Source organism: Amblyomma americanum, chromosome 7, assembly GCF_052857255.1.
Source record: "Amblyomma americanum isolate KBUSLIRL-KWMA chromosome 7, ASM5285725v1, whole genome shotgun sequence".
NCBI classification, from domain to species: Eukaryota; Metazoa; Arthropoda; class Arachnida; order Ixodida; family Ixodidae; genus Amblyomma; species Amblyomma americanum.
The window spans coordinates 167,007,667-167,029,116 of NC_135503.1; the positions used below are offsets into that span (position 1 = coordinate 167,007,667).

General features: G+C 47.1%; 1 protein-coding gene across 3 annotated transcripts in view; it reads left to right on the plus strand.

The window, feature by feature from the left end:
* l(2)10685 (5-methylcytosine rRNA methyltransferase l(2)10685) overlaps positions 1-21,450 on the plus strand; it is a 109,804-nt gene that overhangs the window by 38,077 nt on the left and 50,277 nt on the right. For all 3 annotated transcript variants that reach the window (XM_077629637.1, XM_077629638.1, XM_077629639.1), the window contains exon 3: positions 14,919-15,262. In XM_077629637.1, the coding sequence (XP_077485763.1) occupies positions 14,919-15,262 (344 nt within the window). The remainder of the gene's footprint in view (positions 1-14,918; positions 15,263-21,450) is intronic.

Below are 21,450 nucleotides of genomic sequence, written 5' to 3' on the forward strand. Positions count from 1 at the left end.
CAAAGTACCTTAATCTGTTGGAAGAAAATAATATTGACATATATAACATCTTAAATAAAAAATGGAAAGACTACCTCATATACTAGAGCATATATACTATGTGTCTACTCTATGCCCTTGGAAGCACCGGTTGTTCTAGTGAAGAAGAAAGATGGCGCACTTCGATTCTGCGTCGATTACCGTCGCTTGAACAACATAACACAGAAGGATGTCTACTCCCTCCCTCGGATCGACAACATACTGGACCGACTCTGAAACGTAAAGTATTTCCCATCGATGGACCTCAGGAGTGGCTACTGGCAAATTGAGGGCAATGAAAGAGATCGCAGGAAGACGGCATTCATCACTCTGGATGACCTCTTCGAATTCAAGGTGATGCCATTTGGTCTCTGTTCTGCACTAGCGGCGTTTCTGCGAGTAATGGATACAGTGCTGGCAGTCCTGAAGTGGCAAATTTGTCTGTCATATTTAGATGACGTCGTTGTCTTTGCCTCGAACTTTGAAGAGCACCTCAAAAGACTTCGAACAGTACTAGATGCCATCAAGTCACTTGACCTAACCTTGAAAGCAGAGAAGTGCCACTTTGCCTGTGAAGAGCTGCTGTTTCTAGGCCACATCGTTAGCAATGAGGGAGTACCCCAGACCTGCAGAAAACAGCTGCTATCACACTGTTTCCACCGCTGGCCGATGTGAAAGCTGTGCACAGATAGCTCGGGCTGTGCACATATTACCGACGATTTGTCAAAAACTTTTCGTGCATCGCCGAGCCTCTGACCTAACTGAAAAAGGCAGACATGCCATTTAAACGAGAAACACCGTAAGCAGAAGCCTTCAAGGAACTTCAACGTCATTTACAGTCCCCACTGATCCTCGTACACTTTAATGTGAAAACGCCAAGACTGAAGTTCATACCGACACAAGGAGCATCGGCTTAAGTGCTGTCGTCATTCAGAAAGCCGGCAGACTAGAGAAAGTAATCGCGTACCCTAGCCAAGGCCAAGGCTAACTATTTCACAACTGAGAACGAGTGCTTTGCAATCATCTGGGCTACATCGAAATTCCACCCCTGCCTATACGGACGACCGTTCAGGGTGGTCAGCGAGGTGGTGAGCCAGCGCGCAGTGGGCTGACTTGCTAGTTTAAAAGACCCCTCCGGCCGCCTCGCTCGATGGAGCCTGCGCCTCCAGGAGTTTGACGTCAGTGTCATTTTCAAGATCTGGATGCAGGCACTCTGCCACCGACTGCCTGTCACGAGCCCCTGTAGATGCATCGCCTCTGTATGAAGACGCCTTCCTGGGACCCATGAGCTCCAGCTCTTTTGCTGAGCAGCAACCCGAAATAAATCACCTGTTCGAGTACCTTTCTTCACCCCTCACCTCATTCAAGCGAGGACTGTCTTCCTTCTGTTTGCAGAATGATGTCCTCGTGAAGAACTTCGCAGCGAACAAAACAGCTTATCTCTTTGTTGTACCTGCAAGTCTCCACAAAGAATGTCTACAGGCTTCACACAACGAGCCGAGAGCTGGACACCTTGGGTTTTCTCGCACCCTCCAACGCATTCAAGGCAAGAATTACTGGCCCCCGACCGTCTGCCAATGTCGCACATTATGTGAAAACCTGCCGAGATTGTCAGCTACGAAAGAGCCCTCCCACCTGACCAGCAGAATTTCTAAACTCCATTGAACACACATCAAGGCTCTTTCAGCAGGTCGGCATGGACCTGCTAACATGAAAATGAAAATCAACATGGAAAGCCCTACCGAACAGAACAGCAGCAGAAGTCGGCAAAATTTTTGTGGAGTGCATTCTTCTGCGACACGGCGCCCCCGATGTGCTTATCACGGAGAGAGGAACAGCATTCACGGCTGAACTGACTCAAGCCATCCTGCGTTACAGCCAAACCAGCCACCAGAGGACAACTGCCTACCATCCGCAGACCAAGGGACTGACCGAGCGCCTGACCGAGCGCCTGAACAAAACCATCGCCGATATGCTCGCCATGTATGTCGACGCCGAACACAAGACCTGGGACGTCATCCTGCCTTACGTCGTCTTCGCTTACAACACCACATTGCAGGAGCCCACCCAGATGACGCCTTTTAGGCTCGTCCGTGGCAGGGAGGCCACGACCACGCTAGATGCCATGCTGCCCAACGTTACCAAAGAAGGGAACGTCGCCATCGCCGCCTACCTTCAGCGTGCAGACGAAGCCCGAAGACTTGCCCGATTACGGGTCAATGACCAGCAGTGGATTGGCGCCACACACTACAATGTACGAAGATGCAATGTGGAATGCAAGCCAGGAGACCGAGTCTGGGAGGGAATTTGGTGGTAAACTCTGGAGGCGGCAGTACCACGGAGGGCCAGTTAGTTTGAGACGCACCGGCAGCCGAGGATGCATCCATCTCGTCGCGGAAGGGGCAGCGCCACGGGCGTCGGCGGCCGTCGGGGGAGCACCAAAGTGAAGGAATGAAACGAGGACCGGCGCAAGCCACGGGAGGACTACGTCGGCCGCAGGAAAAGAGCACAGCCAAATCAGGCAATCCCTGCCGGTTTCAGCGTGATAAAGGAAGGTCGCCGGAGGCTTCAGGAGGAACCACTGGGAAAAGGCGTAAGCGCCGCACAGTGGCCACTTGGACTTCCCAGGAAGGCGGTTCTTCCCCGCGCTGTTACCACAGCAATGCACCGTGGAAGACCCAGCTGCAGGTGGAGGTGGAGCTGCCACTTTTCTGCGTGCCCCGTCTCTTCCGCGGCCGCACCCCCTGTGACTGCGATGCTGCGTTCTCATCCGGGGCAATAGCCCCGGACCCAGCGCAAAATGCTGCACCCACTGCGGAGGGTTGGTCATCAAAGAGAAACGTCACCGGGCTTCTGCTCTACACCAGGGAGGCGGTCGTCCTGTGGCCAGTGCGGCCTTCGAGTCTGGATCAGTGGCTGATGCGTGCCCTGGACAGGGCCCAGCTGCCTGCAGTTCGGCGACCTGGACCTGCTGACCGATTTATAGGACGGAGCGGTCAGCCAGCACGTAAGCGTGCCCAAGGTGGGGTCCCGGCTAATCCTCGGTGGTGTTGTTCTTCGCGGCCACAGCTGTGGTTCGAGCTAGCGAAGTGGTGTTGTCCCTGAGTGCAGGGTCCAAACCGCACTAGAAACCCCCACAACGCATACATCTTGTTTTTACCTATGCCTAGATTCCTCTTCACCGCCTTTAGGCTACCCATCTTTCACTTTCCTATCTTCTTTCTCACAACTCTCCCATCCCCTACTCACTTCTTGGTTTCTCCTTTTTTCCTGGCGGCGAGGGTTAACCTTGTGTGACGAACTACCCTGAGTTGCGTCATATTCTGTTATAGTTGCGGTGTACAGCTGATGCGGGCAGGCCTTGCTTGCAATCTCCTGTCCCGTCCCCATGTTGGGCTCCTTGGTGGGTGGCTGCCACTGCACCCGAAAAACAACTTTTTTTTTGTGGATCCCTTTCCTTCAACAAATGATCGCCCTCATAAACCAGGGCGGACCGATGCCACTACGCAGTTCCTGCAAAAAACAAAAGAAGTTTTCTCTAGGTACCATGTCGTACATAGTGAAAATCCAGATCAACCAGCTAGGAAAATGTCCCCATTCATTGTTTCCAAATCTCTTACCGACGCCCTGGGCCTTGGCTACTAGGTGACGAAGCTAGCCAGTGGTGACCTACTCCTCCAGATCCGTGATGAAGTGCAATTTTCCAAACTCCCAACCATAGTGTCCTTTGGAGACATTCCTGTATCCATTACTGCACATCGATCACTAAACGCAATGAAAGGAGTAATATCTGAACACGATTTCCTGAACCTTTCTGAAGAAGAGATGTTGGAGGGTCTGAAAGACCAGATCGTCACCGAAGTCCATCGCATCAAAATCCGAAAAGACGACAAGGAAATAGCAACAAAACACATAGCCCTGACCTTTGCCTCCAGCCAACTTCCCGAAACCATAGAAGTAGGATATCTTAAAATAAATGTAAGACCATACATCCCAAACCCCAGACGCTGCTTCAAATGTCAAAGAAGGAAATAATAACAATAAATACAAAGGAAAACATAATTTCAAGAAACACGAAGAAGACTCCCCTCAGCCTTCCAGTTCACGGCAAAAACAAATTTCGCCGATGTGGTGCGCAGGGGCGACACTTCACACCAGGCTTCGGCCACTGCCCAGGCAAAGCCTGAGGCAGGGCCACCCCCGCCTCTGGCAGACGCAGCGAAGGCTGTCCTGCCACCTCTGAACAAGGGCCCGCCGGCCCCTGAGTCAACCGCCTGCAAGGCTTCCCCCAGTCGGGAGAAGCCCACAAACCGTACACCTGCGGGTTCACTGCGGAAGTCCAGAGATTCTAGTGAGGCGATGGACACAACTCAGAACTCGCCTTTGCTGCAGCAGAGGCACAGCTCCCTGGAACGAAAAAGAAAAAAGACCCCAGTATTGGCGCCCCCAAAACCAGTACCCTAAGTTTTAACTACGCTCGTCAAATATGGCGTTCCTTATACAATGGAACTGCCGAGGACTAATGAATAACTACTCTGACATAAAGCTTTTAAACACAATGTCCCCGGTGGCTTTATGCTTACAGGAGACCAACTTAGGTCCAAAACAAAAAAATATTTTAAACAAGTACAATGTCTTTCGGTGTGACCGAGAGCAAGCAAGCAAACTGTCTGGAGGTGTTGCTATTGTCATCCAGAATAGTGTAGCAACCCGCGAGATCAAACTTAAAACCAAATTTGAAGCCGTCTCAGTCACCATCTTTCATTTTAAAACACTCACAATATGTACCGTATATATTCAACCACACCTAACAGTAACACTTCATGATTAAGAATCCCTTTTAGAACAGCTACCGGAGCCATATCCGCTAGTTGGTGATTTTAATGCCCACTCCGGTTTTTGGGTAAGTGCACACACTGATGCAAAAGGTCGTATTTTAGATTTTATTCTAAGTAATAATGTTTGCCTTCTTAACACCGGCAAAGATACATACTGATCTCCGAGCATGGGAAAAATGAGGTCCATAGATTTGTCTTTTACTTCACCCTCTCTCTTTTGTGATTTTAAATGGGATGTCATCGATAACCCATACGGCAGCGATCACCTCCCTGTATTAATAAGCCTAACATCCCCACCACAAGTCACCCCAACGAAACCACGATGGTGGAAGTTACATTTAGCCGACTGGGCACTTTTTGAGAAAGGGCCAGCTTAGATAAAATAGTTTCAGATGATCTCAGCATAGACGAACTGAATGAAGCTATCACAAACTGTATTTTAACCACTGCACACCTACAAATTCCACGATCATCTGGAGTAGTAAAGCAGAATCACAAAATTTGGTATGCACAGGAATGCAGAGATGCAAAAAAGAAAAAAACAAAGCTTGGGGAATTTTTCGTAAGTACGGAATGCAGGAGAAATTAATAAGCTTTAAAAAGGCAAGAGCGAAAGCTCGATATATTCGCCGTAATGCAGAAAAAAGTTCATGCCAAGGTTACGTGACCTCAATAAACAGTTCAATTACATCAAAACAAATGTGGGAGATGGTAAAAAAGATAAATGACAGCTACTCCCCATTCACAGTTCTGTTTCTATCAACCCCTGGCATACAGACAAATTTAGAACAGGCAGCTATTTTGGGTGAATATTTTTCTGCAGTTTCTAGTTAATCTCACTACAGAGAATCATTCCTCAAATACAAAAACGCAGCTTAAAAACAAAGACTGCCGACAAGTAGCAGTTCAAATGAACCCTATAATAACCTACTTACAATCCAAGAAATTAATAGAGTACTGTCCGCTGGTAAGCAAACTGCACCCTGCCCAGATGAAATAGATTATCAAATGCTGGCTCATCTCTCTGAACCGGCTGTGAAGGCACTTTTAAATTTTTTTAACAAAGTTTGGGTATCGGGGAAACTTTCCGAAGCCTGGAAGATGGCTGTTATTGTTCCTCTATTAAAACCCGGAAAGCCCTCTACCCTTCCTAGCAGCTATAGGCCCATAGCTCTGACTAGCTGTCTAGCGAAATCTTTTGAAAGTGCATTGAATATCAGACTATCATTCGTGTTAGAAGACCAGGAGCTTCTGGATGTCCATCGATGCAATTTTAAAAAGGCTTGCTCCACCACCGATCACATGGTTCATCTTGAAAACACTGTTCTGAGGCTTTTGTACACAGACAGCATTATCTCGCTGTCTTCTTCGATTTAAAAAAGCCGTATGACACAACGTGGATGTTTAGGATTATTCAGGACCTGGCTGAACTGGGCATCCACGGCAGGATGTTGAACTGCCTTAGACTTTTTGTCTAACCGTACATTTCATGTCCGCCTAGGTTCAGCCTTTTCAAGGAAGTTTATCCAAGAAAACGGAGTACCTCAATGATGTACTTTGAGCACAACACTCTTTATTGTAAAAATTAATTCTATCAGGAAAATAATCCCAAGGTTCGTTATGTATTCTGTCTATGTAGATGATCTCCAGATAGCTTACACATTCTCGAATACATCAACATGCGAACGACAGATACAGCTAACAATAAATAAACTGGCAACATGGGCACACCAAAATGGCTTCCGTTTTTCTCCACAGAAGTTGGTGGCCATTCTTTTCTCACTCAGACGAGGCATGCAGATAGATCCCACCCTACACCTGAACGAAATAGACTTACCCGTGAAAAAAGAACATACATTTCTAGGTATAACATTCGACAGAAAGCTCACCTTCCTGCCCCACATAAATGCATTGAAAAAGAAGGCTTCTCGATCCCTGAACATACTCATAAAGTGCTGTCGAGAAAACACTGGGGAGCCGATAGGACATGTCTCTTACAAATATACCGCTCTGTAGTGCGCTTTACTCTGGATTACGGATGCATAGTGTATAAGTCAGGGAGACCATCGTACCTCAAACGGCTAGATCCAGTACATAATTTAGGTTTGCGTCTCTCCACTGGTGCATATAGGACATCACCCATAAACAGTCTCCATGTAGAGACCAATGAACCATCGCTTACAGATAGAACAGCCATACTCACATGCTCATACATTCTAAAAATCTGTTCACTGCATAAACATCTATGTTACCCTATCGCCACAAAGTGCCTTTCTAGAACACTCTTCAACAGCAAGCCGCAAGCTACTCGGCCTCTCCTCTTGCGATTTGAAGAGATGTGCCGGAACCTTAGCATATTAGACGCATTGCCAAACATTGCCCGAAGGCGAGGTCCACTGCCGCCATGGCACAATTTCCCTGAAATCTGTGATTTCACTCTTACACAGTTCCGTAAGAAGCAAATTCCGCAACAACATATAATGCAAGAATTCCTCACACTCGAGGATAAGTACACTACTTTCACAGCATTTTATACCGACGGTTCAAAAAGAGATGAATACGTTGGAAGCGCAGTTGTACAGGGAAATTGGAATAAAATAGTAAGACTTCCACAGTGCGCTTCCATCTTCACTGCGGAATGTTACGCCATCTGTGGTGCCATAGAAAAAATTGTAAATGAGAACGTCCCCAACAGTATTATATACACAGACTCGCTAAGTGTGCTCACAGCCCTTCATTCTAGAAATGCAATAACCCCGCTGCTTGGCGACCTCATACACAACATTACAAAAGCCATAGCTCAAGGACAAAACATAAAACTCTGCTGGGTACCAAGTCATGTCGGCATAAAGGGCAATGAAAGAGCAGATTTGTGCGCTGCTCAAGCTTGTGACAAGCAAATTAAAAACAAATATGGCCTATAGATATTGCCGCCAATATTTGCAGTGTTTGTTCGTTTTTCAAATCTGCCGCGACACCACCTTATCGCTTTGTTTGCGACGCAAGACGCGACTAGATTTATCTCGATTGATCGCAGCCAGGCAAAGCTGATTCTACGTTGTTCCAGAATGTTCTAGTAACTTTGCGCCCTTTATCTCGAATGTTCGCTATCAGCTTTAAATTGAGCACGGCCGACAGCGGCGGGCATTCTGTTCGACGACCGCCGAGCACGCTTGTCGCTTCGCCGCCGCCGAGTGATTCAGTCCATTTTGGGTGCAAGTCAGCCCAATAAACAGTTCTTTTAGAAGACCCTTTAGAAGACTTTTCGCGCATCGCCGAGCCCCTGACCCAACTGACGAAGGCAGACGTGCCGTTTAAATGGGAAGCGCCGCAAGCAGAAGCCTTCAAGGAACTTCAGCGTCGTTTACAGTCCCCACCGATCCTTGCGCATTTTGATGAAAACGCCGATACTGAAGTTCATACCGACGCAAGCAGCGTGGGACTAGGCGCCGTTCTCGTTCAAAAAAGTGACGGGCTGGAGAAGGTCATCGCATACGCTAGCCGTTCCCTTTCCAAGGCCGAGGCTAACTGTTCGACCACTGAGAAGGAGTGCCTTGCCATCATCTGGGCTACGTCGAAATTCCGCCCCTACCTCTACGGACGGCCGTTCAAGGTGGTCAGCGACCACCACGCGCTCTGCTGGCTTGCCAATTTGAAGGATCCCTCTGGCCGACTCGCTCGATGGAGTCTGTGTCTCCAGGAGTTTGACGTCACCGTCGTTTACAAGTCCGGACGCAAGCACACTGACGCCGATTGCCTCTCACGAGCCCCTGTAGATGCACCGCCGCTGGACGACGATGAGGACGCCTTCCTGGGACCCATCAGCGCAAGCTCTTTTGCTCAGCAGCAACGCTCGGACCCCAACCTAAAAGGCCTCATCGAGTACCTGGAAGGCAAGGTTTCTTCACCCCCCGCTTCATTCAAGCGAGGACTGTCTTCTTTCTGTGTGCAGAATGAGGTCCTTGTGAAGAAGAACTTTACAGCGAACAAAACAGCCTACCTCCTTGTTGTACCTACTTGTCTCCGCGAAGAAGTTCTACAGGCTTCACACGACGAGCCGACAGCTGGACATCTCGGGTTTACTCGCACCCTCCGCCGCATTCAAGACAAGTATTACTGGCCCCGACTGTCTGCCGATGTCGCACACTATGTGAAAACATGCCGAGATTGTCAGCGACGAAAGACTCCTCCCACACGACCAGCAGGATTTCTGAACCCCATTGAACCTCCCTCAAGACCCTTTCAGCAGATTGGCATGGACTTGCTTGGCCCTTTTCCAACGTCAACATCTGGAAATAAGTGGATCATCATAGCGACCGACTACCTGACCCGCTACGCCGAGGCGAAAGCCCTACCGAACGGAACAGCAGCAGAAGTGGCCAAATTTTTCGTGGAGTGCATTCTTCTTCGACACGGCGCCCCCGATGTGCTCATCACGGACAGAGGAACAGCATTTACGGCGGAACTCACGCAAGCCATACTGCGCTACAGCCAAACCAGCCACCGGAGGACAACTGCATACCATCCGCAAACCAACGGACTGACCGAGCGCCTGAACAAAACCATCGCCGATATGCTCGCTATGTATGTCGATGCCGAACATAAAACCTGGGATGTCATCCTGCCTTACGTCGTCTTCGTCTACAACACCGCAGTGCAGGAGACCACCCAGATGACGCCTTTTAGGCTCGTCCATGGCAGGGATGCCACGACCACGCTAGACGCCATGCTGCCCAACGTTACAAAAGAAGAGAACGTCGACGTTGCCGCCTACCTTCAACGCGCAGAAGAAGCTCGAAGGCTTGCCCGATTACGGATCAAAGATCAGCAGCGGTCCGACGCCAGACGCTACAACCTACGAAGACGCAACGCGGAATACAAGCCAGGAGACCAAGTCTGGGTGTGGACGCCCATTCGCCGCCGTGGATTGAGTGAAAAGCTTTTGCGCCGCTATTTCGGCCCGTACAAGGTTCTTCGTCGGCTGGGTGAACTGGATTATGAAGTCATCCCTGACGCAATGACTGCATCCGAGCGACGCCGCGTACGACCAGAAGTTGTCCATGTAGTCCGTCTGAAGCCGTATTATGCGCGCTAAAGGCCGCTGCATTTCCATGCTCTATTTTCGCAAGATCCGTTTTTTTTCCCTTACTAGTCGCATTATTTGTTTTAATGCATCGGGTCGATGCTTCTTTGAGAGGGGAGTAATGCCGCCAATATTTGCAGTGTTTGTTCGTTTTTCAAATCTGCCGCGACACCACCTTATCGCTTTGTTTGCGACGCAAGACGCGACTAGATTTATCTCGATTGATCGCAGCCAGGCAAAGCTGATTCTACGTTGTTCCGGAATGTTCTAGTAACTTTGCGCCCTTTATCTCGAATGTTCGCTATCAGCTTTAAATTGAGCACGGCCGACAGCGGCGGGCATTCTGTTCGACGACCGCCGAGCACGCTTGTCGCTTCGCCGCCGCCGAGTGATTCAGTCCATTTTGGGTGCAAGTCAGCCTAATAAACAGTTCTTTTAGAAGACCCTTTCGTCCGTCCTCATCGCTGCTTCGACTGCCATCACGACTACGTGACAATATTGCATGAACTCACTACATAGTAATGCAAGGAAAAAATGGCAGTCCACTTGGAACAACGAACTAAATAACAAACTGCGGTTAATATAACCAGTCCTAGGTGAATGTAAGTCATGTGTGCACCAGAAACGTTTCAAAGAGGTCATTATCTGCCGTCTCCGTATAGGTCACACACACTTTACACACAACTTTCTGCTAAAGAAAGAAGACATACCAGTTTGTACATGCGGCGATGAACTTACAGTGAATCACATTTTAATTTCATGCTCTAAACTGGAAAGGCTACAGAAAAAGTGTTTTTCTCCGTTTTATAATCAATGCATCCCTTTTCTTCCAGCACTGCTCTTGAGTGATAATGCAATAATGGACATGTCTTGTGTTTTTATATTTTTCACAGAAGCTGGTTTTCATAAAAATATTTAAATCATGACCCAGTACTTCGCCTGATACACCTCAGCCATTTCTCATTCCCGAGAAAAAGGGCGAGGTCTGTATTTGATTGGTTGGAAGCCTCAAGATCCTTACCCTGGTAAGGATGGCCGCTTAGGTGACCCGACCCCCTTTAAATGTTTTTAATAGTACCCATTTCTAGCATCTTTTTCCTTCATCATCATGAGGTAATTTTAACTATTTAAGCACTCTGCACCACCAACGATTTTCACATTTCTATAAAATCATCCAGAGATTTCTCCTATACCTCGAGCTTGGCGCATAATGGCCTTAGTTAACTATGCGCCATAACACCCAACACAACACAACACAACATGCTTTTAGGCTACCTCCGTTCTTTGCTCTATACTCGATTCTCTCCATAATAAACTTTCTTATGTCAGGTACCTTGTACTTATTTATTAACTTTGATAATTCTGCTAGTTCAATTCTGTCAGTAGGGTTAGACGCCCTCATGCTTTGACGTTTCTTAATCAGATCTTTCATCTCCTGAGATAGCTTGCCAGTATCCTGTCGAACCTTCCTACTGCCTACTTCTACTGCGCACTCTGTAATGATAGCTGTCAGACTATCGTTCATTGTATGAACGTTTAGATCGCCTTCCTCAGTTAAAGCTGAATATCTTTTCTGCAGCGATATCCTGAATTCCTCTATTTTCTCTCTTACCTCTAACTCGTTAATGGAGTTCCTCTTTACTAGCTTCTTCTGTTCCCTCTTCAAGTCTAAGCTTATTCGAGACCTTACCATTCTGTGGTCGCTGCAGCGCACCTTTTCGAGGACGTCCACATCCTGAACGATGCCAGGCAGAGCGCATAGTATGAAGTCGATTTTATTTTTAGTCTCACCATTGGGGCTCTTCCAGGTCCACTTCCCGTTCTCTTGTGTGCAGAAGAAGGTATTCATGATCCGTAAATTATTTCTATCTACGAGCTCTACTAATAGCTCTCCCCTGCTATTCCGAGAACCTATCCCAGAGTCGCCTAGCGCCTGGTCGCCAGCCTGGTTCTTGCCCCCCTTCGCATTGAAGTCGCCCATCAGTACGGTGTACTGTGATTTTACTTTGTTCATTGCCGATTCCACGTCTTCATACAAAATTTCAGCAGTCTGGTCATCATGGCTGGATGTAGGCGCGTATGCCTGCACCACCTCCAGCTTGTACCTCCTATTGAGCCTAATTACGGTAGCTGCCACCCTTTCGTTAATACTAAAGAGCTCTTCTGCGTTGCCAGCTACATCCTGATTAATGAGGAATCCCACATATATTTGCCATCTATCCGCTAATCCGCGATAGCACAGTATGTACCCATCCTTTAGTACTGTATGCGTCTCACCTGTCCTCCTAACTTCACTAAGCCCTATGACATCCCATTTAATGTCTGCTAGTTCCTTGAACAGCACTGCTAGGCTGTCCTCACTGGATAAGATTCTGCCGTCAAACGTTGCCATGTTTAGTTTCCAATGGCGGCCTGCCCAGAGGCAGATATTCTTAGCACCCTGTGCTGCGTCACAGGTCTGACCGCCGCCGTGGTCAGTTGCTCCGCACCCGCTGGGGACTGAGGGCGGAGGGTTAATTGGTTTTTTCGTAGAAGGTTGTGGCCTAGTACTACATCAGGGTGCCCAATTCCAGCTCTGGTGGGGGAGTGCATTGTCGGTTCTAATGACCGAAGTCAGGCCTCATCCCAGGCCTGCTTATGCAATTCCATCGACACGCGCATTTTTTTTTCAAACCTGGTGGAGAATTGCGCGGAACTAGGATTCGAACCCCGGTCCTCTTGCACTCGAGGCGGATGCTGTACCTCTACACCATTGCTGCCTATTTATCAAGAATTTATCAAGGGAAAACAATGCAGCAAACCGCATGAAAATCCATGAAGCAATTGTCATGTTATGCATTCTGCAAACAGGGCAGTCAGGTCACAAAGCACTTGAGGAAACTGCATTTTCACGGAGATTGCAGCCAGTTTTATGCTACCTACGGTCACAAAAACATTTTTTCCTTTTTCGAGATTTTTGCGATTTGATCCCCGTGTCCCCTGTCGATAAACCAGCACCTGTTGATAAGCCAGCGCCTGCAGTCGTGTTCCTTCTTCAATTTCTTTTAACCCTAAAATGATTAAATTGTTTCGCCGAGTCCTATTTCCTAGATCATTTTTCAGTTATTTGAGCAACTTTTTTGCACATGGCAGTGACAGTTGCTCCGCATATTTGACTTTCTCCTTATGATGATGCAAGCATTGTTTCCATTTGCGACAACCTTAATTGCATGTTTTTGAGACTGTCCTGTGGAATGATTTCAGTGATTGCACTACCTCATCTCTAGCCAGGACCATAATTTTCTTCAGCACAGCCACTTAGTTGCAATAGCAGGAAAATCACGAGAAGCAGTTCTAAACAGCAGGAAAGCATGTACTCGGGGCTTGGCAGCACTACTTGATAGGCATAATTTCTTTTGACACTTTTTACAAGGGAGCATTTGTCGCCAACCTGTACCAAGACGAGTGGATAGTCGGTCATCATGAGCCACTTACCAGCTTGCAGTGGTGCTCCAGCTAACCGTTCAAGCTTTCAGTTGGAAATCTACTAAAACGTTTCCACAATTGGTGACCTAGGGCGCTGGTGGGCTGGCTTGTGGTAGAATTTAGCAGCCTGCTTATTCACACACATAGAGGAAGGAAAGAAGGAGGCAGTTTCGTCACATTTTTTGAAGCCGCTCCCTTCTGCACCCCCCCCCCCCCCCCCCCCCCCCCCCCCCCAATATTTGGCCGCCATCTCACTGCAATTGCGCATGCGCAGCAGGCATTACAGCAGACGACGATGCTGAGTCTAGCGTTACCACTGGCTGCGCCGTCGGCCAAAGACTCCCGGTAGTCTTTGCAAAAACACATGACTTCCGGCACATTTTTTGGCCTGCAGCTTGGATAGCGACATCCTCTCCCGAGTTTTCCTTTCTCCATGTTCGCTGGTCATGTTGGTTGCATCATGTCGGTCAACCCTGTAGAGGGCTGAAGAAATATCTTTTGGGTTGAAGAACAAAACCTTGGAGCAGGTCCAGCAAGGTCAAGAGCTTTGTTGGAACAAGAGAATTTCGGCCTTGCTGATTCACTTCGCGAGCTTGATGAATTTGTAAAAAAATTCCAAGAACCGTTGAGGCAGAGCCAACTTGAAATATAAAATGAGTCTAGGCAACGTGTTCTTGTCATGTTGTGATCCAGCAACTGTGATGGTTGTTGGATTACTGTTATTGCAGGTAATAATATTCAAACAGGATCTATATATGGTTCCCCAGAAATGCAACAAGGCAACTTGGTAGATGAAGGCAGCCAAGCAGGTGTGCTTAAGGAAATAAAAATGAGTATTTTCTTTTTAACTAATTGGCGCAAATAACTTATCTGCAGCTTGAATACTGGAAGTTATGAAAATACGGTTGAGAGTATTTGAGCTGCATTCAAGACATCTATTCACCTTGAACCTTCTGATGCACTGGTGCCAGTGCCACCTTGGTGGCTCGTTAGTTGTTGCGCTCGGCTACCAACCTGAAAGACATGGGTTTGATCTCGGCCATGGTGGCCGCATTTCATTGGATGCAAAATTCTAGAGGCTCATGCCCTGTGTGATGTCAGTGCACGTTAAAGAACCCCAGGTGGTTTAAATTATCCGGCCCTTCAGTACGGTCTGCCCCATAGCTCGAGTCGCTTTAAACCAAACCTGATGCACTGTTTGAAAAATGGTACTCTGAGCTGTGCATGCAGGATGGTTTGCTGTCTCAACCCATGCAGCTACATGTGAGGTTGTCGCTGCCTCCATGTACTGTTATACAGCAGGTGGTGGGTACAGCAGGTGGTGGGTACAACAGATGAGACCATAATACAATAGTTGATGAGTATAAGTACAACGGGAAAGTTAAGAAGGCGAAAAAAGGAAGGTCTTTTTCATTGTTTTCTTTCGTACCTTTCGTTTGTCCCTGTCTGTTTACGTTTCGGTCTCGTAACAAGAAAATGCAGTGCTAAGCTTTTGCTACGTTCACCGGCAACAGCCTGGAGCTGGCTGAGCCCCTGCTGGAGGCTGCCGAGGATGCTGGGGGTGCCGAGGAAGGCAGCTTCTTTGACGAGAGCTCACGCTACATGCCCGGTGGTGCCTCATCCTCGCTGCTGAGCTTTGTGCCCAGCTCGCGGCTAGTCTTCCAGGAGGAACAGGTGGGCGAAGACGCCTACCAGGGCTTCTATCGGCCGGACAGCCAGCTGCGGCTTCCCATGAAGCAATGGCTGCCTGAGGGGGAGGATGCACTGTTCCCTGGACGGCTGGACGCCGCCCTCTTTGGCACAGGCGACATCTCCACCTTTCCTGTACCCCGGCGCACCGGAACTCCTCGGCTCCTCAGTGAGTATGTCCCAGGAATAATAGCACCACAAAGCAATAAAAAACAGCTGCAAATGATGGTTCTATTCATGAAATGCCTTAGATGACCCAATACAAGCCTCAAAATTTGTTTCTTCACGTGGAGGCTGGGGAACAACACCTGATTAATGTGTTGCGATGTCAGAACATGAACATGAACAGGACATTGAGAAAAACCTATGATAAAAGTTTCGTGAATATATTATAGGAACAATAAATAACTACGCAAAAACGATGGGACAAGAGAGAAGAACCACACAAGACAAGCGCAGACTCTCTTGTCCTGTCCTTTTTGCACAGTTATTCATTGTTCCCATAATGTTGTACCAACTAGCCCCTCACCGCACTCTTCTGGATTTCGTGAAAATACTTGAATATTAAAAACTTATAGTTGCCCTTTATAAAAGTAGAAGGTTTTTTATTTGTCCCCATCAATTCAGAATTCCAGATAATTCGAACTGCCAGCCCGGTCCTGGCCAACACCCATGCAAGTCTATGGCGCCGGTCACCCGCTAATTCAAGCACTGCGTGTCTTGCATCCTTTAATCTGAACAGCCTACATAAGGGAGGCTGCATCCAGGTATGACTGGAGTGGCAAGAGGTTGCCGTAATAGCCCTACTCAAAACCCGACTTCCATGCTGCAGAGTTGTGCACACACTTCTGACGTGCACGTGACGGCAGACATGATGACAAACCGATAGCCCGGTCTTGGGTAAAAGTCTGACTGCTTAGTTTCAGTTTTGCTTCTCTGTGCTTCACGCCAGCCTGCAGTGAAGGCGGCTCAACCAGCTGAGCACCGTTTAGGACGCTGATTGGTGTTTTCTCTCCAGAAGTACTTTGGTTTGGGCTAGTTGGTGCATGACTTCTAGATGATTTCAGGACGGTGCAAAAAGAACAAGGACAAAAGAGGCACAAGAACACAACAGGACAAGCGCCAACTTGCAACTGGGGTTTATTCGCCCAAACCCTTACATTTTATGAAGCACCCTAGCGTATCGCAGAAGCCTATCACACAAGAATAAGAGATTGTAAACAACAATCAGAATTCAAGAAGTAGGTGCTACTTCTAACTGACTGGAAGATACATTCATGCATTCAGCACTACACTCCTGATAAAAGCAAACTTTTTTCTTTTTGACTAGGTCCCAAGATTATCCCAGCGCAAAACCAACAGGAAAGCAATTCATGCTCACAACAAAGACGCACGCTTGGCCAAGGCAAACTGATCGCAATATCAAAATTCCTGCTTTAACACATCGTGTGATAATGAATGAATGACCAACAGCAAACTCGGAAAAAATGGTGGACTTAAAAGCTTTGAGAAATCCTCTCAGCATCAAAGTACTAAAGCAGGTGTCAAAACTTCAAACCTTCGAGAAATCCTCTCAGCGCCAAAGAACTAAAAGTATTGGATTGTACACAATTCTCGTTTGGCTGTTAAAACACATCGAGGAACAACAAGCTATGCAGAGAAAACTTCAACACATTAAAATTAAAACCTAAAGACACCCTTCAAGAAAAGCCACCTCATCGTCACTGATTAATATGGACGGTTTACTAACGCATGCGCTTCCCGCTTTCTTAATAAAATATGCCTCTACTACTTCTCACTCAAACTTGTCTTTTCCGCTCTTCAGAAAAATTGTTTTGTTTAGTACCGGATAACACTCTTTGCAGGTTTTGCAGTGGTCTGCAAGGAAGCTTCCATGCTGGTTGCGCACATTCCACAAGTGCTCACTGGCACGTTCATTGAAACATCGACCGGTTTGCCCTATGTAAACGAGACCACAGCTTAGAGGAATCTGATACACAACTTGTGACCTGCATTTGGTGAACTGGTTTAGTCATAGTACAGATCTTTGACAGCTTTAACGGGGCAGAAAACACAACTTGCACCTGATGTTTGCTTGCGACTTTTTTTATGCCATGGGAAGCTTTGTGAATGTAAGGAATGACAGGGACAAATTTCTTTCGTGCTTCCGGAAGTCTCTTATCATGAGGCCGCTTCAACTTCTGGATTAACATTTCGGAGACAGCCGAAATCAAAAGGGGCGGGTAACCGGCTCTTGCAACCTCTGAATTTGGCCGCCAAAGCTCACCGACATCATGTGATGGCACGACTTTTCCAAGGCATTCTGAAGGGAATTAGAGATTATTGCTCTTTTGACGAGTTTGGAATGAGCGCTGTCAAACAGTAACAGCCCTTTCTTTGATCCGGGATTGTACGCCCAGCATAGGTAATCCTTCATAAATGCCAATTTTACGTCTAAAAACTGAAGTTCGCTATTCACTGGTAACTCCCACGTAAATGTGAGGCCCTGGCTGTTATTGGTGAAGACGGATAACACACTTGTTGCTGTCGCAGCTACGTCAGACTTGGGAACATTCTTCAGAATAACCAAAATATCATCCACGTATCTAAAAATAGATACAAGATGTGGGTCACTGGATACACGAAGGGTGTCTTTAGGTTTTAATGCGTTGAAGTTTTCTCTGCATAGTTTGTTGTTCCTGGATTTGTTTTAACAGCCAAACAAGAATTGTGTAGAATCCAATACATTTAGTTATTTGACGCTGAGAGGATTTCTCGAAGGTTTTAAGTTTTGACACTCGTTTTAGTGCTTTGACACTGAGAGGATTTCTCGAAGCTTTTAAGTTTTCATGTCCACCATTTTTCCTGAGTTTGTTGTTGGTCATTCATTCATTATCACACGATGTGTTAATGCAGGAATTTTGATATTGCGATCTGTTTGCCTTGGCCAAGCGTGCATCTTTGTTGTGAGGATGAATTGCTTTCCTGTTAGTTTTGCGCTGGGATAATCTTGGGACCTAGTCAAAAAAAAAAGTTTGCTTTTATCAGGAGTGTAGTGCGGAACGCATGAATGTATCTTTCAGTCTGTTAGAAGGAGCACCTACTTCCTGAATTCTGATTGTTGTTTACAATCTCTTATTCTTGTGTGAATTATTCTGGTGGGTTTGGGTGAATAAACCCCAGTTGCAAGTTGGCGCCTGTCCTGTTGTGTTCTTGTGCCTCATTTGTCCTTGTTCTTCTCGCGCCGTCCTGACATCATCTAGAAGTTTTCCCTCCCCTCTCCTTTCTTTTCTCACCGCACATGGTTCCATACTTCTAGTGCGCTGAAACTGCATGTGCATCACGTGCCGCTGTTTGTGTGATGAAGCCTCTTTACACGCAATGTTGGCGCTTATGATGGGTGTGACGTATTACCGGTACAGCATCACCGCGTTGCACCATGAAGGATGTGGAACGCCCTTACAGTTTTGGAGCAGTTCTGCTTCAGTGGTCCCGAGAATATGTGCACAATAAAGCATTGATGGAAATGTGAAAAGCTGTCTTTGCTGCACTGTTCTTATCTCAAAATCAGGCAACCATTGTGCAGTCTCTCACCAAATAAATTCACCGTGATGCAAGCAGTTTCAGACAGTTTTGCAGGGTCATTCGATAACACAAACTTTTTTGGTCTCATGAAGTTCAAACTAACGAGTTTTTACTGTAGTCTAAATTAGTCCGGAGCCTTCCACTGCAGCGTCCCTCATAGCCCGAGTTGCTTAAAGGCGTTAAACTGCATGAAACAAAAACCAAACCAAATGTAGATTTTTCATGTCTATTTATGCTCTTAACGAAAGTGTTTGAAGCAAAATTTAAATGAGAACCTTTATATTTTTTTTAGCACAACATACCGGCATTTATGTGGTTAAGGCCACTTTAAGGCTAAGGCATAAGCTGTTTAGGGTTCCTCTGACTTTTTGAAAGTCAGGCTTAGTTTAAAAATCTCAGGATTTCTTTCCCCTTGCAGTCTAGAGAGCAGTTCAGGCTTATGCCGCCGCCGCAATGGCTCGCTGGTTATGGCGCTCGGCTGCTGAACCGGAAAATGCGAGTTCGATCCCGGCTGCGGCCGCCAAATTTCGAAAAAAGGTGAAATTCTTGAGGCCTGTGTTCTGTGCAATGTCTGTGCTCATTGAAGAACCCCAGATGGTCGGGATTTCCGGAGCCCTTCACTACGGCGTTTCTCATAGCCTGAATTGCTTTGGGAAAATTGCTGTAAACCAAACCAGGCTTATGCCATCAGTCAGGTTATGGATGAATACAGTGACCATAATCAACTCCTCTGCTATATACAAGCCTTCATAGATTACGAGAAAGCACTTGATTCAGTCAAGACCTAAGCAGTCATGCAGGCATCGTGGAATACTGGAAGATATCTGTAACGGCACCACAGTTCTCCACAGGGGAAGTGATAAAATCCTAATAAGGAACGGTCCATGGTAGAGGGAGTAGGCAGATCCTTTCCTGACACTCACAGAGCGAACAAGGAAGGGGAAAGCTTCAGGGTGCTTGCCAATGTTTCGACTAGAGGACTTGTCTTTGTACGGGCAGAGCGTTCCATCATTGGAGGGGTGTATACAGAGCCTTCCGAAGAAGGTCTGGTGACGGGGGGTGTGAAGAGGGAAGGGTGTTACGTGGAGAATGGTGAGTCTTGTCCAGGCATAATGGTGTTAAAGAGGATTAAATGGTTTACCTGTGAAAAAGAAAAAGGCCAGCTCAGCAGAAAAAACTCTGGGGTGTGGAGCATGAAGAGATAGCAAGTATGGGCTTGAAACACTGTGTGTCCATCTGCGACAGGTCACAGCCCGCTAAGTGATGAACACTTTGCCCAGACGAAGACAAGCCCTCTTGTCAAAACGTTGGCAAGCACCCTGGCAGATGAATCGCATTGATTGTTGCACTGACTAATATACAAAGCAGAACAGGGGAATGGGACTAACAATTATCAAGAAGAAGACTGCAGTAGTGTTGAACTAGGAAGTTGTGAGAATACAAATCCCAGGCAGGAGTGGCAGTCACGCAACCCTGTCTTGCTCCACGCATCCCTTCAGCAGCATAGCAACCTGCACGAGCAGGCGGGGTGCGCGAAATGTGGTACCTTGAGAGGGGAGCAATGAAGAGTCGGGCGGAAGAGCTTCTCCCACTTGAGAAGACGCCGCTAACCGCCACTTGAGCCTGTATTATGAGCCTTCAATTTTAGCCATATTGTGTAATCCAGTTGTGTGAGCACCCCAATAAATGTGTTCATTCTCACAAAAGGGAAACGCAGTTTCTACAATGCAGTGGCACGTTGGAAGTGATAAGCAAATGCACTTATCTGGGTCAAGCACTGAGCAGAAATCTGGACCATGGGAGTGAAATAAATAGGATAACAAGAATGGAACGGAGTGCATTTGTTACAGCCTTAGAATTAAAAGCCTGATTGGGGAAAGAAAATAAAAAAATGCGTCGTCAGTCACATAATTCCCAGGATCAGAAGGGACAATGTATCTTTATTGCATCCGTTTTGCCACCTTCGGGAAAACGCCTAACGTCCAGCCTGATGACCTCAAGAGATGTCTGGTTGTGTGCAGAGAGACATGTAGGAATCCGTGAACATAATCATGAAAGAATGACACAGCAGCTTCTATTGCTGTCGTAGTGCCAACGCATAGTGTAATCAGGCGTCCCTGTGAATTTTTTCCGCAGTCACTCTAAGGCCATGAACAGCAGGTTACCACTGTCTGTTGAGAGGAAAGTACATAGTAGTCGTACCTTGCCAGAACAAAAATATGGGCTTGGAGGCTAATGAGAGACTCGAATTTAAATTGAGGGACAGCTCAGCGAGCTATGGAAAGGAGAGGTGTAATGGTGAAAATTGGGCAGAGGCCAGAGTAGAGGAGGCAACAAACATGAGTTGGTGACATCCTCGTCCAAATCAAGAATGAGGAATGGGCATGGGCAAGGCATGTAATTCCTGACGCAAGATAACCAATGGTCGTTAAGGGTAACGGATTGGATAGCAAGGGAAGGCAAGCATAGCAGGGGATGGCAGAAAGTCAGGTGGGTGGTAGGAATTGAAGAGTTTGGGGAGGTAATTTCTTGAATGGAGGCACTCACTTTGATGGAACAACACAAGGACGATGATAAACAGAACAAGCGCTTACTTTCAACTGCTTTATTTTTCAGGCGAGAAAAGCTTTTGTAGGAATAAGGGAGGGTAGGCGCACTCAGTGACGGCTGTTTTGATGTCACATAGGCGTGTTCTTTCGTTGTGCGTTTAATGGGCGGGCTGCTCATATAACCTCGTCTTTTCACTGTGATCATCGTGAAGACTTCGATTAT